General features: G+C 39.0%; 1 protein-coding gene and 2 non-coding genes across 3 annotated transcripts in view; all 3 read right to left on the bottom strand.

Annotated features, from left to right (window-relative positions):
• PTPN22 (protein tyrosine phosphatase non-receptor type 22) overlaps positions 1–20,217 on the bottom strand; it is a 56,833-nt gene extending 36,616 nt beyond the window's left edge. The window contains exons 1-8 of the mRNA XM_020907964.2: positions 19,994–20,217; positions 3,268–3,376; positions 2,930–3,006; positions 2,705–2,800; positions 2,249–2,287; positions 1,065–1,136; positions 889–948; positions 188–330 (exon numbers count right to left, since the gene is read on the bottom strand). Coding sequence (XP_020763623.2) covers positions 188–330; positions 889–948; positions 1,065–1,136; positions 2,249–2,287; positions 2,705–2,800; positions 2,930–3,006; positions 3,268–3,376; positions 19,994–20,080 — 683 coding nt within the window. The 5' untranslated portion in view covers positions 20,081–20,217. The remainder of the gene's footprint in view (positions 1–187; positions 331–888; positions 949–1,064; positions 1,137–2,248; positions 2,288–2,704; positions 2,801–2,929; positions 3,007–3,267; positions 3,377–19,993) is intronic.
• On the bottom strand, positions 9,295–9,366 carry TRNAW-CCA (transfer RNA tryptophan (anticodon CCA)). Its single transcript has one exon. It is a non-coding gene; the product is annotated as a tRNA-Trp (tRNA).
• On the bottom strand, positions 17,448–17,519 carry TRNAC-ACA (transfer RNA cysteine (anticodon ACA)). The gene has a single exon. It is a non-coding gene; the product is annotated as a tRNA-Cys (tRNA).
• Positions 20,218–23,600: the final 3,383 nt, after the last annotated feature.

The following is a 23,600-nucleotide window of genomic DNA, read 5'->3' as shown; positions in this document are numbered from 1 at the left end:
ATTCTCATTTTTAAACTTGATTCTTTTCTGACTGACTGGAAAAAATGAGCCTCAAATTAGGAACCTACATCTATGTAGGGTTTAAATTCCAACAAAGTCAGTCTTCCTTTGGTTAAAAGCAGGAGTCCTGGCCTGAGTGTGACATTTGGTTTATTCTGGGGAGAAGGCTCATACAACAGCATCATACCTGCAGTGAATGCATATGGGAACACTGTTATCGTCTTGGTAACAACGCACATCCCAAATGAGCTCAAGAATAGGGTCTATAGATGAAGGCACATCATGGTCTGGCCAATTCTTATAATGGAACTGATAGATGGTTCGAGTTTCCTATAAAAATAACCAGAATAAAAGGAGAGTTCAAGATTAGCATGTCACTTCATTCTATCACAAGATTACTCTGTCTTACTAAGTAGCATCTTTATCTTTTTTGCAATTTATGGAATCTTCTTCCCTACAGACCACATTCCCTGTAAGAACAATTATAAGTTATTTCAGGTCACTCACTATTGGCCTGTCCTTATCTACTCAAAAGAGAAGGTAGATGTGAAAATGGCCCAAACCAGAGCTTCCCACCTGGTATCCTTTAAACGAGTCACATGCAGGCTGAGGTACTAAATCCCTTTGCCTTAGAGAAACAGAGGAGTCTGAGCTTTCAAGTTGGTTCCCAGCCTCTATTCATCCTAGAAATAATATCATTTTATATGTGGGCCATTAGTGTGAAATAGGTTGGGGAACACAGATTACACCAAAGGTCTCTTTTGGATATTATGGTCTATCCAGAACATCAAAGGCCCTTCCATCCCCCGCAGACTGCATCATATACGTGTACGTTTACTTGCCTGGTCTCTGTAGGCTTTGAGTTTACCTTTAGTGTTCTATACTTACACTATTGAACTTGGCTTTTAGAGTCCTGATTGTATAATCAGATTTTCTATTTTCAGCCTCCTAAGAGGTAAATCAAAATATTAGTTATTTCAAAGACTAATATTCAAAAACTACTCTCTATAAAGTAGGTTCTGGAGCATCTGCTCAGCCGTAATGGAAATAGACATCATACTTACACAGGAAATGGAGAAAGGACCAAGTTGCAGTTGCGTGTCTCCTGGTTCAGCCCAGTAGCGCTCACATTTTTTCTGTTGCACAAAGCAAAAGGTGGTGATTTCCTTCCACATATTCTAGTCTTTCCTGGACAATGAAACCCTATCCCCCATTCAGAAGCAAATTCAGCTGTGTCCTTTACCCTAGTTTAGGAATTTCTAATGCCCTTGGACTTCAACACAAGTCTGAATTTTCTAAAGATGGGAAAATAAACCTTAAAGGATATACAAATTTAAGACTTCCTGGAAGTCTCAAAAAGTAGAAATAGGGATCTGACATTTTCAGTATTTCAAAAGGATTAAAACAAAGCTACACAAGCTAACTGAAACCCCAAGTTCCTTTGGTTTTAATTGGAATTGTATCAATTCAGAATGGTAACAGTAGGTTCAAAGAGTGTTGTTCAATAGAAATGTAATACAAGCTATATATATAATTAAGATTTTTCTAATAGCCACATTCAAAAATGAAAAAAAAATAGTAGGGTTAATTGTTATATCTTAACCCAAAAAATAAAAAAATTTTCAAGTTGTAGTTGATCTAAAATGGTTATTAGATATTTGACATTTTTTAACTGTCTTCAAAACCTAGTATATATTTTATATTTAAAGCACATTTCAATTGCTATGCTAAATTTTCATTGGAAATATTTTATATCCATTTAGATTTCATAAAATCTATGGTTGAAAAAGATTCACGTACCCAAGTTGTTCCAAATCAGGTTTTCCAATAACTGAATTGAATATCATTCTTTAAGTTTAAATGCATTAAGATAAGCTAACTGAGTTCCTCAGCCACACCAGCCATATTTCAAGTGCTCACCAGCCATACATGGTTGGTGAAGGCCATGCCAAGTGGCACAAAAGGAGCTCTGACTGACAGCCTAAAATGTCTTGATTAATAACAACAGGAAAATGAATTGTTATTTTTAAAAGTATACTTTATTTTTATTTTAAAACACAGGGGAAATGGGCAAAAGAGGTTCTCATGGGTTTAAAAAAAAAAGCCTTGAGAATCATTTGGCATTCACAAACTGAAGACTAGGAAGATGAGCATAAATGTCTGCCAAGTCACAGTTAAGGAAAATTCTGCTACCAAGTTTCCCCCTTCTTTTTCTTTCTTCCTTTAGGTGTACTAAACAGCAACTCACCTTTCCCATTTCAAACTCCATGCACGCCATAACAATGATCTAGGGCAATAAAATAGAGACTTAAACACTGATACAGTTAGAAAAGCAGTTAATACATGAGTCCCAGAGTCCAAAAGTGTCATTCTTTTTTTTTGTTTTATAACCAAAAAGCCAATCCTAAAATTACAAAATGTTACTCCTACTCCTTCTTTCTCTGTCCTCACTTCCCTTTTATCTATTCAAATCAATAAATTCTTGTTAACAAATGAGACTGTCAGGAAGAGAACTTTTATTTCCCTGAACAATAGTGACTTTGTGATTTTGACTAAAAGTTGCCTGAACACCAAAATTCTGGTAACTGACCCCAAAAAGCAATGATTCTGATACATAGGAAACCTCAGTCACTTATCCTGCCACCCTATCCCCCACATCTCTAAGAACTAGAGAATATAGTAACAAAAGCAACTCTGCACTTACCAGGATGCTGTACTCCCAAATCATCCTCCAGAAGTCCAGGACAGTTGTAGGCAAAGGTCCCTGGGTGGCAATATAAGTCTTGGGTCCATAAACTCCCTATAGGGGAACAGAAATTACATGGGGTAACTACAAAAAACATACTCTTCTTCTCATCTAGTATTCCTCCACCCCCACCCCACCCCCACTTTTTTAAGTACCTAGAGAAATACAGAATATTCATTGTACCTTAATGAAGTTGGCATTGATGTAGCTGGAATCCTCATCAGAGGTTATCATGAACAGTTCTACTAGGCTATGGTCATCTATAATACAAAAGAAAGACTAGTTAAGAGGGTTTGGTCAGAGGGCTTCTGTAAGTCTGGAACTAGTGCTGTGAATAGTGGATGCTTATAAGTGACTGAAGAGTGAATGAATGAATGAATGTTCTTTTGTAGTCATATACAATACAAACTAATTTGTCAAAGCCATGATCCAGGGTTAGGAATAACAACCAATGGGTAAAAAGAGATAAGATGATTGAATTGGGGAAAAGGTACAAGTATAAAGGGAGAAATGAAACTTACAGGGCAAAATATCCTTATATCTGTTTTTCTTGATATTCTTGGGCCTCTCAGCCACGGTTGTGGGATAGGTTTTATCTGCCTTATACTTGGCGGATAGCCTTTTCAGCGTCTGGAATAAAATCACAATAATTCAATCATCCCAGGGAAAAGAGGCAAGAAGCTATCTCTAGAGCGCTTTCCCTCCCCTCTGCCCAGATATTCCACTTCAGCTGTTTTATCTTTCCTGGTGGCTTAGACCGTAACGAACCTGCCTGCAGTTTCAGGAGACCCAGGTTTGATCCCTGGGTCAGGAAGATCCCCTGCAGAAGGGAATGGCTACCTACTTCAGTATTCTTGCCTGGAGAATCCCATGGACAGAGGAGTCTGGCAAGTTACAGTCCATGGAGTTGTTAAAGAGACAGACACAACTGAACAAGTAACACACACTCACACACAGTATCCTCTAGGGCTGGTTCCATTCACAAGGGAGCCCAGAGCATAAGGACAACAGGGTTCAGTGACATTTGGAGAAGTGAAAAGATCACACTTAAGGCAACTGAGCTACAAGTAGAAAAAACTTAGAGGTGAAACTAGTGAATATTTTTTTTAAAATAACACACATTCTGTGTTCCATCCAAAGAGTCAGATAGTAAACGTTTGACTGACTTCTTTACAGCTATTACAGGACTATTTTAAGTAAAAATGGAGCTTAAGATAAATACCACCTCTCTAGTTAGCAAAGTTTCCAAGATTTCAGTCCCCAAAGCAGTAATCCTTTTATATAACCTAAACTTCAAGCCCATCCCTGGACCAAACATGAATCTTTAAATAGTATCATATTTCATTTGTAGACTATCATCTGGGTCAGTCAGAGGATAGCATAATATGGTTGAAAAAGGCAGTGAAATATCTCCTTAAAAGTATCTCCTTATTCTCTGATTTAAAGATGAGGAAACTGAGGCATAGAGAAATAAATGCCCCAAGATCACAAAACTACCAAACACAGTGCTCAGAATTCTGAACTGAGGTAGCCTAGAACTGGAGTCAGGGCTTAACCTGTATTGTGACCTGTATCCCATGACTAATGGCAATCACTGGCGATGTGTGGGCATCTGTATTGTTAATCAGCTTTGTGGTTGATTCCAGTGTATACTTTTGAGATGGGCACAGTATTGGCTGAATGAAGTTGGGCAAGTTATTTAATCTTTCAGTGTCTCAGTTGCTTTTTAAGTAAAATGGGAGGATATTTGTCTTAGAGTTGTGAGTGAGTTAAATGAGTTATCAAATGTGTGGCACTGGTACAGAGTACCTATTTAATAAAGAAAAGGTATTGTTACTAAAACAATAAATAAATAAAATTATTCTCACTTGCCAGTATTATAGTACAGAGAGAAATTTGGGGTCAGAAGAAATGATAATTCCTCTTTGGCTCCTTCTGCTGAATCAACTTCATCCCAGATCTTAACTCATTATGACTCAAAGAAACTTCATTTAGTAGATCTGAAACCTTTATTGACTGTTACTCAGTTTGAGAAAGACAAGGGAAAAACATCTGTGGTAGCTGGTAAATAATTATTGAGTTGAACTGCAGAAAATAATTTTCATTGTTTACCCACTATTTAATGATGACTTGGTCAGGTGAAGATTATTAATTACTTCCTATGGGTCAGATCCTTCAGCATCTTCTCAGTCTTCATTCTCTTTAACTTAACTTCCTTCTTGAAATTCCTTCCTCCCTTTGCCCTTATTAGTCTATATCATTCTGGTTCTCCTCTTTCCTTTCTGACTTCTCTTTCCCTCTTCGCATTCTTTCTTAATGCCTGTATGCCTGCTTCTGTCTTCTAATTGTTAATTATCCAACATTCCAAAGTTAAGTCCTCAACTTTGCTCTTCTCACTAAGTACGTTTGCTCAGAAATATCGTCACAGAGGACATACCAATGTTTTTAAAAATGTTTCTAAGTGATTCACATTGAATTATAATTCCAACCCCTATTGGATAACTTTCAGATTTTTTCATCAAGATTTGATTACTAATTTCCAGTGCTGAATTTCCAACCACGTTCTAGACATCTCCACTTAGATGTCTCAAACTGAGCACATCCAAAACTAAAATCATCACTGTCCTTACTGTTATTGCCAACAGCACCATCTTTATCCCAGGCAACCGTACTCGAGAAACAGAGAGTTACTTTCAGTTCCCCACTTCCCACAGTTCCCACCTCTAATTCAGTCAGCAAGTGTAAATGATTCTTTCCATGCAATATCTTGTATCAGCCTCCTTCCTATGTCCCTAGAGATAACTTAATTCAGGCTTTAAAGCTTGAACTGTTACTGTTGCTTCTGAACTCATCTTCACACCTTTCTCTTTCCCCATTCAAATCTATTAGGTATAATTATCCTAACTTAATCTTACTAAAGTATTGCTTTCCTTATCTCTCTCATGCTAAAAACTACTTCGGCTAATCTCTACTAGAAAAAAAGAAAAACTCCTTAAGCCGGGTTTTTCTGATTCTCCTCAGTTGGATACCAAGTTAATTTTCCCATATTTCCTACTGTCCTACAGTTATGAGTCTCCCAAAGATTGATATCTAAGTTCTTTCAAGATTGTACAAACTCATGTCACTGACAATTATATGTAACGTCACTTCTTTAAAACTATGGGTTTCCTTTCCTTTCTCATAAAAATTTATATACCCAGTACTGCTTCTGCTTTTCTCTCCCATGACTATGGACTATTTTTTTCCACAGGGTAAACTAATAGATAGCAATAAGGAAATAGAAAAAGAAAATTTCTCATGTGACTGGCAATAAGAAAAAAAAAACTTAAAATGAAGGGAATCACTATTTTACTTAATTGTTTATATTTCATATAGAGTTTTCACATAATTAGGATGTGTATCTATCTGTAGGAGTTTACTTAAGGACACTAATAACTAAGTCATTTTAAAAAATGGGTGAGAAAGGAAGAATCTAAAATAAAGGAATGATGACAAAGAGAGACAGAGATAAGAGAGGTAGGAGAAAATAAAAATTTGTTCCAACAAATCATCCAAATTCATCATTTGATTTCAAAATTAGCTCAGGGTAACTTGACAGCTGAGTCTGCAAGGAGAGGGAAAAAGTTGGGGTCATGAGAGATTTGTTAGTTGGGACTTCATTATACAACAAATCATCAAATATCTAGAATCTAATTAAACTGATTCTAAATAATAAATAGATCATTAATCATTATAACAACTCAAAGTATAGAAGAGTATTCTATTTCCAAATAACAATGACAAATGGAATAGACAGCCACTGTCTGCTTATCTGCTGGACCACAAATGCCAGCGTGTATTGTTCTAATGACCATTTTTTTTCTGTTTCTAGAGTTAAATCAGACACAGGCAACCTATATAAAAGCAGGTATATAGTCACTTGTTAAATCCTAGTTTCTTACCATGGTTTGAATTCTTGTGGGTTTTCAGAATTGAATTTAGGAAGAGAGATGCTGAAATGACCTTTATACAGCATATTTTTACACCAAAATGGATGAAAGTGGGCTGGTTTCAGAATTAAAGGATATAACACAAATACACGAAAGACTATAAAATATTTCCAACTTATGCCAATATCCAAGTTATACCAATTTTCAGCTCTCTCTGATCTTGTGCACCTTTATAATGATAATTCTCTTTTCTTTTTTTTTAATAATGATAATTTTCAACTAGCCACTGATTCTAGGGCTGCTGAAAAGATGTCAAATCCCAGAGAAGCTCATTCTAAAACTCTCCAGAAGGGTTTATACTGTTATACTGTTTATGTTTGTCTTGCTTTGCTTACTTGTGGAATGCTTTCCAGGGAGAATGCCATAGCCAAAGTTCTTTTTGAAAGGTATGCCTTAATTGATTTGGCAAAATTTCACAGGTAAAAGTTTTATGTGTGTGTAATGTATTATTGTTTAGCTGTCTTGACTGCCACCTTCAACAATGGGAGAGAATGGATTTTGTTAATTAATTAATTTTTTATTGAAGGATAATTGGCTTTATAGAATTTTGCTGTTTTCTGTCAAACCTCAGCATGAATCAGCCATAGGTATACATATATCCCCTCCCTTTTGAACCTCCCTCCCATCTCCCTCCCCATCCCACCCCTCTAGATTGATACAGAGCCCCTGTTTGAGTTTCCTGAGCCATACAGCAAATTCCCGTTGGCTGTCTATTTTACATATGGTAATGTAAGTTTCCATGTTACTCTTTCCATACATCTCACCCTCTCCTCCCCTCTCCCCATGTCCATAAGTCTATTCTCTATGTCTGTTTCTCCACTGCTGCCCTGTAAATAAATTCTTCAGTACCATTTTTCTAGATTCCATATATATGCATTAGAATATGATATTTATCTTTCTCTTTCTGACTCACTTCACTCTGTATAATAGGTTCTAGGTTCATCCACCTCATCAGAACTGACTCAAATGCATTCCTTTTTATGGCTGAGTAATATTCCATTATGTATATGTACCACAACTTTATCCATTCATCTGTGCTCGATGGACATCTAGGTTGCTTCCATGTTCTAGCTATTGTAAATAGTGCTGCAATGAACAATGGGATACATGTGTCTCTTTCAATTTTGGTTTCCTCAGGGTATATGCCTAGGAGTGGGATTGCTGGGTCATATGGTGGTTTTATTCCTAGTTTTTAAAGGAATCTCCATACCGTCTTCCATAGTGGCTGTATCAATTTACATTCCCACCAACAGTGCAAGAGCATTCCCTTTTCTCCACACCCTCTCCAGCATTTATTGTTTGTAGACTTTTTGATGATGGCCATTCTGACTGGTGTGAGGTGATATCTCATTGTGGTTTTGATTTCTATGTCTCTAATAATGAGCGATGTTGAGCACCTTTTCATGTGTTTATTAGCCATCTGTATGTCTCCTTTGGAGAACTGTCTGTTTAGGTCTTTTCCCCACTTTTTGATTGGGTTGTTTGTTTTTTTGGCATTGAGTTGTATGAGCTGCTTGTATATTTTAGAAATTAATCCTTTGTCAGTTGTTTCATTTGCTATTATTTTCTTCCATTCTGAGGGTTGTTTTTTCACTTTGCTTATAGTTTCCTTTGCTGTGCAAAAGTGTTTACGTTTAACTGGGTCCCACTTGTTTACTTTTGTTTTTATTTCCATTACTCTAGGAGGTGGGTCATAGGGGATCTTGCTTTGATTTATGTCATCGAGTGTCAAAACAACACTATGTTTTCCTCTAAGAGAATGGATTTTTATTTCCTACTCTGTTCCTTCTCCCAGAGTTATCTGGCTGGATGACAAATGCAGACATTCATTTAGCAATACATCACATAGGAAATGCCTGAACTGTTAATTTGTAAAGTGCAAAAGATTTTTTTTTTGCAGATGTCTTACTTAAAGGTCAGACTACTCTGAAGGTCTTTTCTCACTCCCCTTCTCTCTCTGCTAGACCCCACCCCCCACCCCCAGGCTCCAACACTCCACTAGGGAAAAAGCAGAGCCAACTCAGGACAGAGAACTAATAAATCTCACAAGAATAAGAGAAAATCTGAAGGTTGGAAGGAAAAAGAGTATAAAAGAGAAAGCAGAGCCATGAGGGTGGGTTGGGTTGGGGGAGAAAAGAGATGGTGAAGGGAGAAAGTATTTCTCTACCAACCGTAAAGTGGATGTGAGTTCCCTAAAGGCAGCACCAACGAGAGAAATCAGGGAATGAAGAAAAGCTGCTGAGAGAATAAAGAAAAGGGGCCTCCTGAGTCCTGATCATTTGGAATGTATGAGAAACTGGATTCTGTGCATATGCTTGATAAGCTAAAAGTATGCTGATTTGGTTTGTGGACTATACCCCTTTCCTTTCTTTCTTTTCTTTTTTTTCTGAATAATGTTTTAATATATATATATATATATATATATATATATATATATATTTTTTTTTTTTGGCTGTGCTGGGTCTTAGTTGCAGCATGTGGGATTTTCCATCTTTGTTGCAGCATGTGGGATCTTTAGTTGTGGCATGTGAACTCTCAGTTGTGGCATGTGGGATCTAGTTCCCTGACCAGGGATTGAACCTGGGCCCCTGCATTGGGAGCATGGAGTCTTAACCACTGAACCACCAGGGAAGTCCCCACATTTCAAGACAGAAAAACAGAACTGAGGTCCTGGCCATGAAGTTGTGGAAATCAGGACTGAATCTATTGCATGCTTTTTTTCATTGGCTAGAAAAGTGGTTGCTAGTAAATGAATCAACATCACTCTCAAAAGAGAACAGGAAGAAAGAAGAAAGCACAAGACTGCATCTGGTGTTCGCACTCTCTGCCTTGAAGGACTACACTATTGTATAGAAAACAGAGCATAAGTTACATCTGGGTGTGGGGAAATCTCAAGTTTGGCCTTCCTGAGCTAGGCAGAAGAGGGGACTCAAAGTTCAAGTTTGAAGTTCAAAGGCAGTTCTTCAGCGCCTTACAATGGCAGGTCAGTATTATCTATTCCAAGCCTCCAACAGGATAGAGACAGCATGAATGCAAAGGAATGGAATTAGGAGCTCAGGCCTCTACATCCAGCAAACAATGCTACCACTAGTAGGAATGGGGAACAAGACTGAACTGGCCCTGAGTGTGCATGCAATCATCTTCAACTAGACAGGCAAACTTACAGAGATTGTGTTGCCACCCATTAGTCAGGTAAGTGAGCAAGTGGGTAAGCAGTAGCTAAACTGGGGTGAGTAAACAGAGTTTCAACTTTAGATCAATAAAATGTAAGGATATGGCAAAAAGAAATGCATTTAAATGTATTTTAAATGTCCGGTGGATAACTTTAAACGTGGGACTGGATGGTCCTACGTAGGACTGGAGGCTGAAGATAGAACTGGTAGAAACTAGCTTTAAATATGATATATTTATTCTAGTGAAAGCACTAAAAAAAACCTGCACTTTAATGGGTACAATGGAGTAGGAAATGGCAACTCACTCCACGATTCTTGCCTGGAAAATTGCATGGAGAGAGGAGACTGGGGGGCTATAATCCATAGTATTGCAAACAGTCGGACACAACCGAGGGACTGAGCACAATGGGTACAAAAGTCAGGAAATGCCAAGAAGTTTGTTCAAGTGATAGGCCAATTCACATAAATGCGTCATTTCTACTCAACAGATGTTTGCGCACTTGCTATGCAGGAGGTACTGTGTTCATGACTGCTTGGTTAGTTTTGTTATAAACAAATACAGAACTAGGATGTATCTATATCTTCTCTATAGAGCCAAGATGTATCCAGATCTTCTCTGGTCTGTCTATGATAAAGTCTTCACAAGTTGCTACAACACCGACCTGACTTCTAGTGCATTATAAACCGACATTAGCACTTGACCTTCAGGACTGGATATCTTCTTTCTGTTAGGGTTCATTGAATGCTTCATATTTAATAAATGTCTTTGTATTAATAAATTCCATATTTACCTTTTCTACAAAAGCACCTCATATCCAGGAAGCATAAAATTCTTTTTTTATTTTTTTGCTTTTTATTGTTTAAATGGAACCCAACAACACTAAAGGAAAAATTTTAATATAGATTTTTAAAATAAAAAGTAATGCATATGAATTGCAGAAATTTTAGAATATATAGAACCCATAAAAAGATGATTAAAAATCATCTTATCTATAACCCTCAGAGTTAATTATTCTTAATATTTTGAAATATTACATTCCATCCTTTTATTCACATGTGTGTAAACAGCACGTAGGGTTTTGTAACTTGCTCTCTATTACTTAACAATTTGCATTCTTCTACATCATGTGTGGGCCTCCCTGGAGGCTTAAACATTAAAGAATCCACCTGCAGACTCTTCTATTGTATGAGATGCAGCATAAGTTACTTAACCCATTCCTTTATACTCTTGGACATTTAAGTTGCTTTCAATCTTCCTAAACAATCCAACAATATTACAATAGGCGGCCAGAATCAATATAAATATCTTTCATTATTTCCTTCACCTGAATTCTTAGGAGTGTTCAACGAATTTGCCTGTTTTGAAGGCTTTTTATCCATGTTACAAAATATACATCAGAACCAATATACAAATTTTGCCTCCAGAAAGTTATAACAGCAATGTTTGACACCAGTATACCAGCCATGTAGAAGACTGAATGATTCTAAATGCTGGCCAACATAAAGATTATGATGTTTTAAATATAGGTACATTTGGTAGGTAGTGTTATTAGCTGTATTTTATGTTATTTGAATTTCCCTTTGCAGTTTCTTCTCTCCAAAACAGTTTTTATTTTTTTTTCCATTTATTTTTATTAGTTGGAGGCTAATTACTTTACATCATTGCAGTAGTTTTTGTCATACATTGAAATGAATTAGCCATGGATTTACATGTATTCCCCATCCCGGTCGCCCCTCCCACCTCCCTCTCCACCCGATCCCTCTGGGTCTTCCCAGTGCACCAGGCCCGACAAAACAGTTTTTAGAAGGAAGAAAATACACTGTAATTGCATCACCCTACCTATATGAAACTGTGTTCCTATTTCTGTATTCACATCTAGTCTTTGAACAAATACATATAGACAGCCAACAAACTCATATATGAATATTTAGCACACTTGCCATTCTCTAAACCCACTTTTTCCACATGATCATACTCTTTTTTAACCCATGCTGTTTAAATCAAGATGCCTCAACTACCCCAATGTAGAAAAGAAAAAAGCATCTAAGGAGTTTTAACCATAAAGGAATGCATCAAATTGACCAGCATGAAACATATAACCAAGCCTTAACCCATATTTAACACAATGGCTGAAAAGCATGTGTAATAAAACCACAGTTGGTTTTAGTAGTTGACCAAAGTAAATACCTATTCCCTTGTAAATTATCATTGATTGGATTAAAAAATACATTAATGGAGGAGGATGATCCTCATTAAGTTTAGAAGAAGGAAAATAAAGTCACTAGTGTCCAGAAAAAAGTGGTGAACACCACCCTGAGGGTTCAAACAAAGAGATGAAGACATCATATACCATCACAGTTGAGGTCACTAAAGTCACCATGCTCATCAAGCAGCTATCACTGGCTTCTCATGTAAGTTTCTCTCCAAATTCAGAGAATATGCTGGCCAGTCAATACAAACTTCTATTCTGACAATAATTTTTCTCCACCTAAAATTAGTAAATTGACATTCTTGTTTTTGGTGAATTTCATATGTATTTGCCTGATTCTGATCAACTCTCAGTGTACTGACAGAATTGATTTTTTTAGACCAACAAAGCTAAAGTCGAGACACTGAACTACGGTGACTCAAAATAGTTACTACCACCCTAAGTGACTACTTGGTCTCTCTCAGTGCACTCTGTGATCACAACAGTAATTGCATATATTAAACCTTGGCAGAATTCATAAAAATGGGACTTCAGTGGTCTAGCAGTTAAGACTACATTCTACTGCAGGGGGCATGGGTTTGATCCCTGGTCAGGGAAGCTCTGCCTGCCACACAGTATGGTGTTAAAAAAATTTTTTTATAAAGAATTCATAAAAATGATTAGAAAAAATTAAGACCCAGCTACATGCAACTAAATGAATTTTAGAAATACAATGTAGAGTGAAAAAGGGAAATATTAAAAATGTATATGTGACATTTTATTTACATAGAATTCAAAAACAGGTAAAATTAATCTCTATTGCTTAGTGATATATAGGCCTTGAAGCTATGCAAAACAAAGGAAAAAATAATCATGTGATAGTGTTTACCTCTAGTCAGGTGGAAGTTGAGGGGAATTATGATCTGGAAAGACACCTAAAGGATTTCTGGGGTGTGGGCAATGTTCTATTTCTTGATCTGAGTGGTACTTATATAAATACCTGCTTTATTACTAATTGTTAAATTATATGCATGTGTTTAAAGCACTTTCCTGTGTATATGTTATATTCTACAGTTCTCTTTTAGAAGTTCAGTGTTGTGCTGTGCTAAGTCGCTTCAGTCATGTCCGACTCTTTGCGACCCTATGGACTGTAGCCCACCAGGCTCCTCTGTCCATGGGATTCTCTAGGCAAGAATACTGGAGTGGGTTGCCATGCCCTCCTCCAGGGGATCTTCCTGACCCAGGGATCGAACCTGCATCTCTTGTGTCTCCTGCATTGGCAGGCAGGTTCTTTACCACTAGCACCACCTGGGAAGATGGATGGATAAACTGGAAGCAATGGAGTGAGGAGATGTGGAGGAGACCAAGAGCACAAGTTCAAAAGTTAAATGGTTTTATTTCAAATTGAGTTCTACAACTTATGATCTCCATGACATTAGGTAAGTTGTTTGATTTCTCTTTGATTTCTCAGTGTCTACCACGTAGCAAATACTTTTCTAGTTGTTGAGGATGTCAAGATAAGCAGAAGTAAATCTGAGCCTTGCCTTTGTGGAGCTTCAGTCTGATGGGAAAGCAGACATTAATCAAATAACAATACAAACTAATGTATAATTGGAACTGTGATAAATGTTATGAACACTTTACTAAAGCTGGGGACTGGGGAGAAACTTTTAAAAACTGACAGATGGTGCTGAGGGCTTATTTGATTTATTTAGGGAGGTCAAGAAAGGCTTCTCTGAGAAAGTAGAGTTGCTTAATCGTGTCTGACTCTTTGTGACCCCGTGGACTATAGCCCACCAGGCTTCTCTGTCCATGGGATTTTCCAGGCAAGAGTACTGGAGTGGGTTGCCATTTCCTTCTCGACCTCTGAGAAAGTAACCATCGAATTGATATCTGAAGAATTATGAAGTATTAAGTAAGTAAAGAGGAGAGTGAAGGAATATTCAAAGCAGAGGTAACAGAATGTGTACAAAGTCCTGTGGCAGAGAAAACATAACAAGGACAAGAAACTGAGCATGCTGTGAAAAGCTAGAGAACTCGGCAGTGGGTCCGTGTGGGACTTTATTAGTGTTCATTACAAATGGCTCTTTGGGAATTAAATAGGCTCTGTTCATGAAGCACTCAAGCAGAGAGTCTGGAACATGATTCAGTGGTTAGCTATTATGGAAAATACATGAACAGTAAGTTTATATGAGGAAATGCAGATTGAAAATAGTGATGAAAAGTTTTCAGGCTCGGAAATCAAATAAACAAAAGTAACATAATAAAGTACTATTTTACACTAATTAAATTTAAAAAGTAAAACATGATTTTACTTGATATAGTTTAAGTAGAGAGGTTAAGAAGCCTTGGAATCAAACATATCAGAGTTCCAAATCCTGGTTTTGCTATTTCAAGGATAAGATGAAGATAATTACTTCCTCTTGGGGTTGTTGTAGTGATTAAGATCATATATGGTAAACCACTTTGATAGCCTAGCATATGATAAGCAGTCAAAAAATTTATCTATTACTATCTTTTTTAGATATTAACTGAGACTAGCAAGGTAGTTCATTAGTCGCTAAGTCGTGTCTGACTCTTCCCAACCTCATGGACTGTAGCCCACCAGGCTTCTGTGTCCATGGGAATTCCCAGAAAAGAATCCTGGAATGGGTTGCCATCTCCTTCTCTAGGGGAATCTTCCTGACCCAGGGATCGAAACCCAGGCTCCTGCATTGCAAGCAGTTTCCTGCATTGCAGGCTGACTCTTTACCTACTGAGCTACCCGGGAAGTGCTGATGGTAGAGAATATGATAAATTCAGATACTGCAAGTTAAAAAAAAAAACTCTCTTGGAAATACATTTGGCAAAACTTAACCAATTAAATGCTAATACTCTTTGGTCCAGTAATAACACTTTTGGTCATCTAGCTCCAGGATATAATCCAAACAAAGGGGAAAACCACATGGACATCTATTGCAGTGTTATCAATATTCATGAAAAATGAGAAATAACCTCAATTTCCAACAACAGAAAAATAAATTATTTGGGTGCCTACCTCATGTCAGTCTTTTTATATATTCTATTCACAGAAATTTAGCAAAGTGAATATTATTTTTGTTACCACTTTTTTTTTTTTTTTTTGGTGGGAGGCCGTGTCTGTTCTTAGTTGCAGCATGTGCAATCTTTCCGTTGAGGCATGTGGGCTTATGGAGGAGGAAATGGCAAACCATTCCAATATTCTTGCCTGGAAAATCCCATGGACAGAGAAGCCTGGTGGGCTACAGTCCATGGGGTCACAAAGAGTCAGATACAACCTAGTGTCTGTGCATACATACAGACTTAGTTGCCACGAAGTATGTGGGATCTTAGTTCCCCAACCAGGGATGGAACCTGTGTCCCTGCATTGGAAGGCAGATTCTTAACCACTGGACTGCTAGGGAAGCCTAGTTACTACTTAGATTCTTTGCTCAAGGTCACATAACTAATAACAGACAGAACGCAAATTTAAACCCAGATTTATATGACTCCAAAGTTGTTATAAGAACAGCAAAATTGCCTTAACTCGAAAGTAAATTCTACCACTCTCTGGCTATGTGACCCTGAGCAAGTCAGTTAACCTCTCTGGGTCTCAGTTTCCTCATCCATAAAATGAAAATAATAACAGTGCCTTCCTCAATAGATTAAATGAGTTGACATATAAAAGTGTTTAGAACAGTTTCTATAAGAGATATAAAAGTATTAGCTATTACTTTATTATATTTTCATCATATTATCCTGCATCAAAAGTCATTAATATAGATTTTAATCAATATGATAATTTTGTTGCAATAAAGTGAAAATATGAGAATATAAAATAATAGCTATACTTATAATTACAATGATATGAAAAGCATCCTATGAAAGGACAAAAACTAGAATTTTTATACCCCCTAAAATTTTATTTGTTGGGATGTGGGTACTATGGTGAATTTATTTTCTTTTAACTTGTAATAGCATTGTCTTATAAAAATAACAATAAAGGTTTTATTTTTTTTAAGTATCTTTAAGAAATTTTCAATAGTATGATTACATAATGCTATTTCTGCCATATAGAAACTATGCTAACTAGGGACTTACCTTTAGGCTAGGTTCTGTGAGGGACTCAGGGTTATTGGCTGAAGCAAGATATTATTGCATAAGGATTAATTTCACAGACTCTGATATGACGGATCCAGGTTAAATTTCATGTCTATGGCTGAGCAGCTGAGTGAACTTAAGCCAATTATTTAACCTCTTAGAGTCACAGTCTTCTTATCTGTAAGCCAGAGATCAGAACTACCTCATAGTTTTTTTTTTTTTTTAATGAGTAATAAATAAGATAATGGACATGATGCTTCCTTGACATCCCACCAAGACTATCACAATTATAATTAAATATTTAATAGAGTAATTAGTTGTTTAATGTCTGCCTCTCTAAGACATCTCTAATGTCTTAAAAAGATAAGCTCCACTAAAGCATGGAGTATCACAGAACCAGTATCCAGCACAATGCTTTGCACATAGTAAGCACTCAATAAATATTTGAATGAAGGCATGAGAACCTTATAGGAGTGGTCAGTGACAGTTTCAACTACAGAAGTATTATTGAGAGACTTCCCTGGTGGTCCAGCGGTTAAGAATGCCAATGCAGGGACACAGGTTTAATCCCTGGTCTGGGAAGATTCCACATGCCATGGGGCAACTAAGCCCATGTGCCACAACTACTGAAGCTCACATGCTCTATAGCCCATGAGCCACAACTACTGAGCCCACATGCAGCAACTACTGAAGCCCGTGTGCCCTCGAGTCCATGCTCCACAACAAGAGAAGCTGCTGCAATGAGAAGCCAGAGCGCTGCAGCTCGAGTAGCCCCCGCTCGCTGCAACTAGAGAAAGCCTGAGTGCATCAATGAAGACCCAGTGCAGCCAAAAATGATAATAAATAAATAAAAGATAAATAAAAATTTTAGACAACAACAAAATACAAGGATTATTGAGTTTAGCTTTAGCTTGGGAAAAAGACCTTGGCATGGGAAAAGGACCAAAGCAGTACAGTACCGGCTCTAGCTGTCATAGCAGGACACTGTGCGCTGCACAAAAATACTTGGCCAAGGGGGAAGTGGGGACTGATATCTAAACCATGAACCCATTGGGGGCAGGGTGTACAGAGTATCTACCTGGAAGTAGAGCTATCTTTTGATAATTCCCGCACAAGGGTAGTGAGGTGAAGTCGCTAAGTCCTGTCCGACTCTTTGAGACCCCATGGACTGTAGCTTACCAGGCTCCTCCATCCATGGGATTTTCCAGGCAAGAGTACTGGAGTGGGTTGCCATTTCCTTCTCCAGGGGATCTTCCCAACCCAGGGATCGAACCCAGGTCTCCTGCATTGTAGGCAGACGCTTTACCATCTGAGCCACCAGGGAAGTCAGTTCCTGCAGAGACACTCCTATTTAGGCCAGCAGTGGCCATGTGTCACAGAATCAGCCCTCAAATTTCAGAAACATCAAGTCCTGGGAGAATATATTCAGAGCTGAAGATGGAATGGGGACATGACCATGTGGAAAGTCTTCCTACTGAAAAGCAGTATTTACCTTGTCCCAGCAAGCATCCTGGCCCCATTCACCACCCCCCACCCCCACCCCCCACCCCCTCCCGCCAAGCTAGTCTCTCTGGTATCTCAGCTGAACATTTAGGTGGGGCTGAGGGAAAGACTGTTTTTCCACTGGAGGACATGAGTCAGTGAACATTGAGGTTCCACTTAATCACCACCCAAAAACAAGGTTCTTAAAATTAGGAGCTAGAAGAGCAAGGAAGTGATTAATATAAAACTCAGGAGAGTGATTATTCCTTGGGCAGGGCAGGGTAGGCTGGGTGTGGGGGCGAGGGTGGGGGCAAGGGACCTGATGAGGAAGGGACACATAGAGGTTTTCTGGGGCTGACAATGTTCTGTTCTTTGACCTGAGTGGTCGTTGCTTTACAATTATACTTGGGTTTTATGTAGTTTCCTAAATGTGTATTATCACAATTTTAAACAGCTGGAAAAAACACAAACTATAAAAGGTTTTTAAGCAGGGAAAAAAAAATAACCAGATCACTTGGTGGTATTAAAAGATCACTTGGGTGTCAAACGGAAAATTGATTGAAGGTAGGGCAAGGCTAGAGCAGAGAAAACAGGAGGTGAGGTAGCTGCTATAATTTGGTGAGAGGTTATAATGACTGAGCTAAGAAGAAGTAAAATATCAGAGAGGTAGTCTATATTACTTTCTAAAACACAACCAAAATAAAACAGAGGCTGCCCCTGCCCCCTCAGCTCGCTTCTTACCTCTCTGTATTGGAGATATTTGTCTCAAGAGTTCTAGCCCAGGGCCAGGTACATGTTTAAGACACATAGGCCAGGCTTTCCACCTCCTCTCTCTCCCTGCTAACTCTACTAGAGGGACTCAGACTGTCTGGCCAATGGCAACTAGAGTATCATTTTTCATGACACCACGGTATTATCCAAGTTGAGCTGACACAGGGGTTTCTATCATAATATGAGATCACATTATAATATCTAATCATTGGAGAATCTGCAGAGTGTTTTCACATCTGGTCGGGAAGATCCCTTGGAGGAGAGCATGGCAACCCACTCCAGTATTCTTGCCTGGAGAATCCCATGGACAGAGAAGTCTGGTGGGCTATAGTCCATAGGGTCACACAGAGTCAGACACGACTGAAACAACTTAGCACGAACACATCAGAATGTTAGCTCCATGAGGGCAGAGGTTTTTTGTTCACTGCTATCTCCTTGGTGCCTGGAACTAAACTTGATACATAGCACGTGCTCAATAAATTTACTGAATGAATGGTCACATTTAAGTATTAGTATTGAGCTTTAGTCATCACAATAATCTTGTGCAGAGAGGTAGGACATAAATTATTATCCCCGTTTCAGAACTCAGAAAATAGAGACTCGGTGAGATTAAGGAACATGCCAAGTAGTTGATAATTTGGTTGATGACAGTCATGATTTAATTTTAGACTTCACACTTAAATTCTCTTATTTTTTCAATATCTTCACAACTGAAAAGGTAAGGTTTGAAGTCCTTACAGAGCCGAAACACCAGCTGGATGTATTCCAAAATACTTGATAAGTAAGTACTCTTAGGCATCCTATGTCATCTGATGTGCTGGGTTATAAGATGAATGAGGCTGACCCAGTTGCCACTGCATCAATAAGCACCGTTCCACGAGAGGAAATACAGTGTCCCTCTAGGTAATCAAACCTTAGGTTACCTTGTACCTATGTTTCTCCCCATCTCCCTCACCTTTCTCTACTCTCCATCCTAGCCATTCCACCCCTCCAAGCAAAAGAAGATTAAGGAAACCCTGTTACTGTAAAAGCACATGTTCTCATATTTTTTTCTTCATTAAAAAAAAAGCAAAAATGAATATGGCAGAAAGTAGTTAGGGTGCTCTTCAAGAGTTTTTGTCATCTAAATGGAACCCACAGGAGGGTTCCATAAAAGCATAATGCTCCACGAAAAGTTAGTCTTGATTTCTTTCCTCTTGACATTAATTAAAATTAGATGTTTGAAGTATAAACCCAACTCAGGTACCTGAGAACTCCAGATGTTGAATTAATATCACATTTATGCAACTGGAATTATGTATGTCATCTATAGGAGTCCTAGTCAAAGTCTAAGACCTAGCAAGTAAAATATTTGAAACTGTATTTTGGAGAGAATATCTAGAATACACACAAACCACTTAGAGAATTCAAACTTTTAGGTTGCCTTCTTCCCCTGAAAGTTCTGAAATTCACTTTATCCGAAGAACAATTTGATCTATGAGAGTTGAACCACTGTCATCGAACAGTCTATGTAACTAGTCTGAGAGTGTCACACATAGAACTTACCAGAAATTCATTAGCAAACTCCTCTTTGTTACTTTTCCTGTGTTGTGCCTCATCCAGGAACTTCTGCAGAATTTCTCTTTGGTCCATGCTGCAGGAGAAGAGAGACAGTCTACGAGTGGGTTAAGGGAGGGCATGTCAGATGTGTGTCATGGCCGAGATAGCACTGAGAAGCCACTGCAGCCGCTTGAGCAGAGCATGTTGAAGGCTGTGGTTTACTGACTTCATCACCAGCCCTAGAGGAAATTAGTATGTAACCAGCCTCTGTGGTCACACAACAAAGCCAGCACCCTCACTCCTGGGCCCTAGCGCCTTCCTTCTCAAGAAAGCAACCTGGTTGCAGTTTTTAACAAACAAGAGAGTAGTTAGAACACAATGTATGTGTGGTCTGCTTATCTCTGAGACTACTCCATTCCATTGCCTGTAAGCAAACTTCATCATTTTTCTTGCTTCCTAGAGAAAAGGCAGAATTACAGGTTTCCTGGATGGTTTCTGCCACCTCCCATTTCCCCAGTGAGCACAAAAACCTGTTGACCCCTTCTATTTCCTCATGTCCCAAAAGAACTCCATAAACGTTCTTGTGGGCCCAGAAGAGGAAACAGTTTGGAGATACTGTTTGGAGTTAAGACACCTTCTAAAGCTTTCTTGTCAGTATGATCAGTGGCAAAAGTCTGTCCATCAAAGAAGGCATTTTTGTTGAATTTTTGCTTCTGCCATATAGACCTAACTCTCTTTCAGATGAAGCAAAGTCAGCTGCTTCTGAGAGTCTGTGTCTCTCCCAGGGCTGGGGAAGTGCTCACCTCCAGTAAGGGAAGTGCAGTTGATTTCAGGACCGCCACCCCCACCTTCCAGCACTTTCTGAGCTTCATTTTGTTTCTGGATATAAAGACTAAGAGTCCTGGTCTACATGGGATCCACGAGCAGTGGCCCCGATGAAGAGGACCTGACCAGGAAGTTGGCACAAAATCCCCTGTATTAATGCTAGTAAAATATGAGGGAGCAGAAAGAGGGTAACCAGGCAAGAATACTGGAAAGGGTTGCCACATCCTCCTCCAGCAGATCTTCCTGACCCAGGGATCAAATCCAGGTCTCCTACATCTCCTGCAGTGGCAGGTGGGTTCTTTACCACTTATGCCACTTGGGAAGTCCCAGTAAAATATGAAGGAACAGAAAAAGAGTCAAATCAACCACTCTGCTGACAACAATACACCTTTTAAGGCAGAAAGCCTGAAGAACTATTTCTATAGAAGATATTTATACTCTGCAACCAAAGCCTGGAGAAAAGCCATTGTTTCTGGAAGCCACACTGTTCATGTAGGGTTTGGGGCCTGCTAGGAAGGCTATTCTAGAAAAAGCTCCCGTGTTTCAGCTTACATGAGCTCTCTCCTCGATGGGTACAAAAAACCTACCCAAGCGTGTCTCATTTGGTGTGATAACAAACCAAAAATCAGTATAACATCTCTATTTGAGGACAGAAGATCAGTAAATGTTAACAAAATGAGTCTGAACTAATCGTGAAGAAAATTTGGAAATGTGCTGTTAGAACTTCCTCTGTTTGCTATTAGCAATCCTTTCTGTTTTGCAACATTATTCAAACTTCCTTTAGGAAATGATTCTAAACACTATTCGGCTGCTTCTACTTTATTGAGCCTTATAACAGGGAAGGAAAGGTCAGTGAGGTATCTTGCTTACAGGCAATGTGAAGTCAATGAAGAATTTCAATTCAGATCCACCTAATAAAATGAACAGTATCTTCAACACCTGCTGAGAGCAGAATGTTGGGAGAGTGTGTAATATCCTCAGTTCTGTCTCACTGCGTCAAAGATTTCAAAGAGCGGACCAGTGTTAGAGCTCAGAGTTTTATTTATTCCATAAACAAAGGATAGTACAGCCTCAAGGCCTCAATCGCTCTTGGCTTCCTCTTTTTATACATTTTGTCTCCTCCCCGCTGAGCCTGCCCTATGCAAATTAGGGCTAGCCAGGAAGGGGGCATGTTTGTTTCACCTGAGGTTCTCAGTTCAGTCCATGGATTTTCTCTTATTCCGTTTTCGTGGGCTTTTTCCTTTCTTTGTCTTTTCAGTTCAGTTCAGTTCAGTCGCTCAGTCGTGTCCAACTCTTTGCGACCCCATGAATCGCAGCACGCCAGGCCTCCCTGTCTATCACCAACTCCCGGAGTTTACTCAAACTCATGCCCATCGAGTCAGTGATGCCATCCAGCCATCTCATCCTCTGTTGTCCCCTTCTCCTCCTGCCCCCAATCCCTCCCATCAGGGTCTTTTTTCCAATGAGTCAACTCTTCACATGAGGTGGCCAAAGTATTGGAGTTTCAGCTTCAGCATCAGTCCTTTCAATGAACACCCAGGACTGATCTCCTTCAGGATGGACTGGTTGGATCTCCTTGCAGTCCAAGGGACTCTCAAGAGTCTTCTCCAACACCACAGTTCAAAAGCATCAATTTTTCAGCGCTCAGCTTTCTTCACAGTCCAACTCTCACATCCATACATGACCACTGGAAAAACCATAGCCTTGACCAGACGGACCTTTATTGGCAAAGTAATGTCTCTGCTTTTTAATATGCTATCTAGGTTGGTCATAACTTTCCTTCCAAGGAGTAAGCGTCTTTTAATTTCATGGCTGCAGTCACCATCTGCAGTGATTTTGGAGCCCAAAAAAATAAAGTCTGACACTGTTTCCACTGTCTCCCCATCTATTTCCCATGAGGTGATGGGACCAGATGCCATGATCTTAGTTTTCTGAATGTTGAGCTTTAAGCCAACTTTTCCTCACTCTCCTCTTTCACTTTCATCAAAAGGCTCTTTAGTTCCTCTTCACTTTCTGCCATAAGGGTGGTGTCATCTGCATATCTGAGGTTATTGATATTTCTCCTGGCAATCTTAATTCCAGCTTGTGCTTCTTCCAGCCCAGCGTTTCTCATGATGTACTCTGCATATAAGTTAAATAAGCAGGGTGACAGTATACAGCCTTGACGTACTCCTTTTCCTATTTGGAACCAGTCTGTTGTTCCATGTCCAGTTCTAACTGTTGCTTCCTGACCTGCATACAGGTTTCTCAAGAGGCAGGTCAGGTGGTCTGGTATTCCCATCTCCTTCAGAATTTTCCACAGTTTATTGTGATCCACACAGTCGAAGGCTTTGTCTTTTAGTCATCGCCATTTTGGACTCCTTTTTCCTATTCTAACTATGTAGCAAGAGTAATAGTTCTCAAATTATTCCCCTCTAGTATTAAATTTAGAATTTCTTGCTACTCTAGATAATACAATTCAATTTGGCTTTTAAAAACAAAAATATGGGGAAATTTATTTTTTTCTTGGCTGTACTAGGTCTTCACTGCTACTCGAAGGCTTTGTCTCGTAGCAGCGAGTGGGGCTTAGTCTTCGCTGTGGTGCACAGGCTTCTCATGGCAGCGGCTTCTCTTCTTGCAGGGCCCAGGCTCTAGGTGCACAGGCTTCAGTAGTTGCAGCACTTGGACTCAGTAGGTGTAGCACACAGGCTTAATTGCTCCGTGGCATGCAGAATCTTCCCAGACCAGGGATTGAACCCATGTCCCCTGCACTGACAGGCAGATTCTTATCCACTACACCACTAGGGAA

This window comes from Odocoileus virginianus, unplaced genomic scaffold (assembly GCF_023699985.2).
Source record: "Odocoileus virginianus isolate 20LAN1187 ecotype Illinois unplaced genomic scaffold, Ovbor_1.2 Unplaced_Contig_8, whole genome shotgun sequence".
In the NCBI taxonomy this organism is placed as follows: Eukaryota; Metazoa; Chordata; class Mammalia; order Artiodactyla; family Cervidae; genus Odocoileus; species Odocoileus virginianus.
Note: the sequence above shows the minus strand (reverse complement) of the source record. Positions and strands in the feature narration are given on the sequence as shown.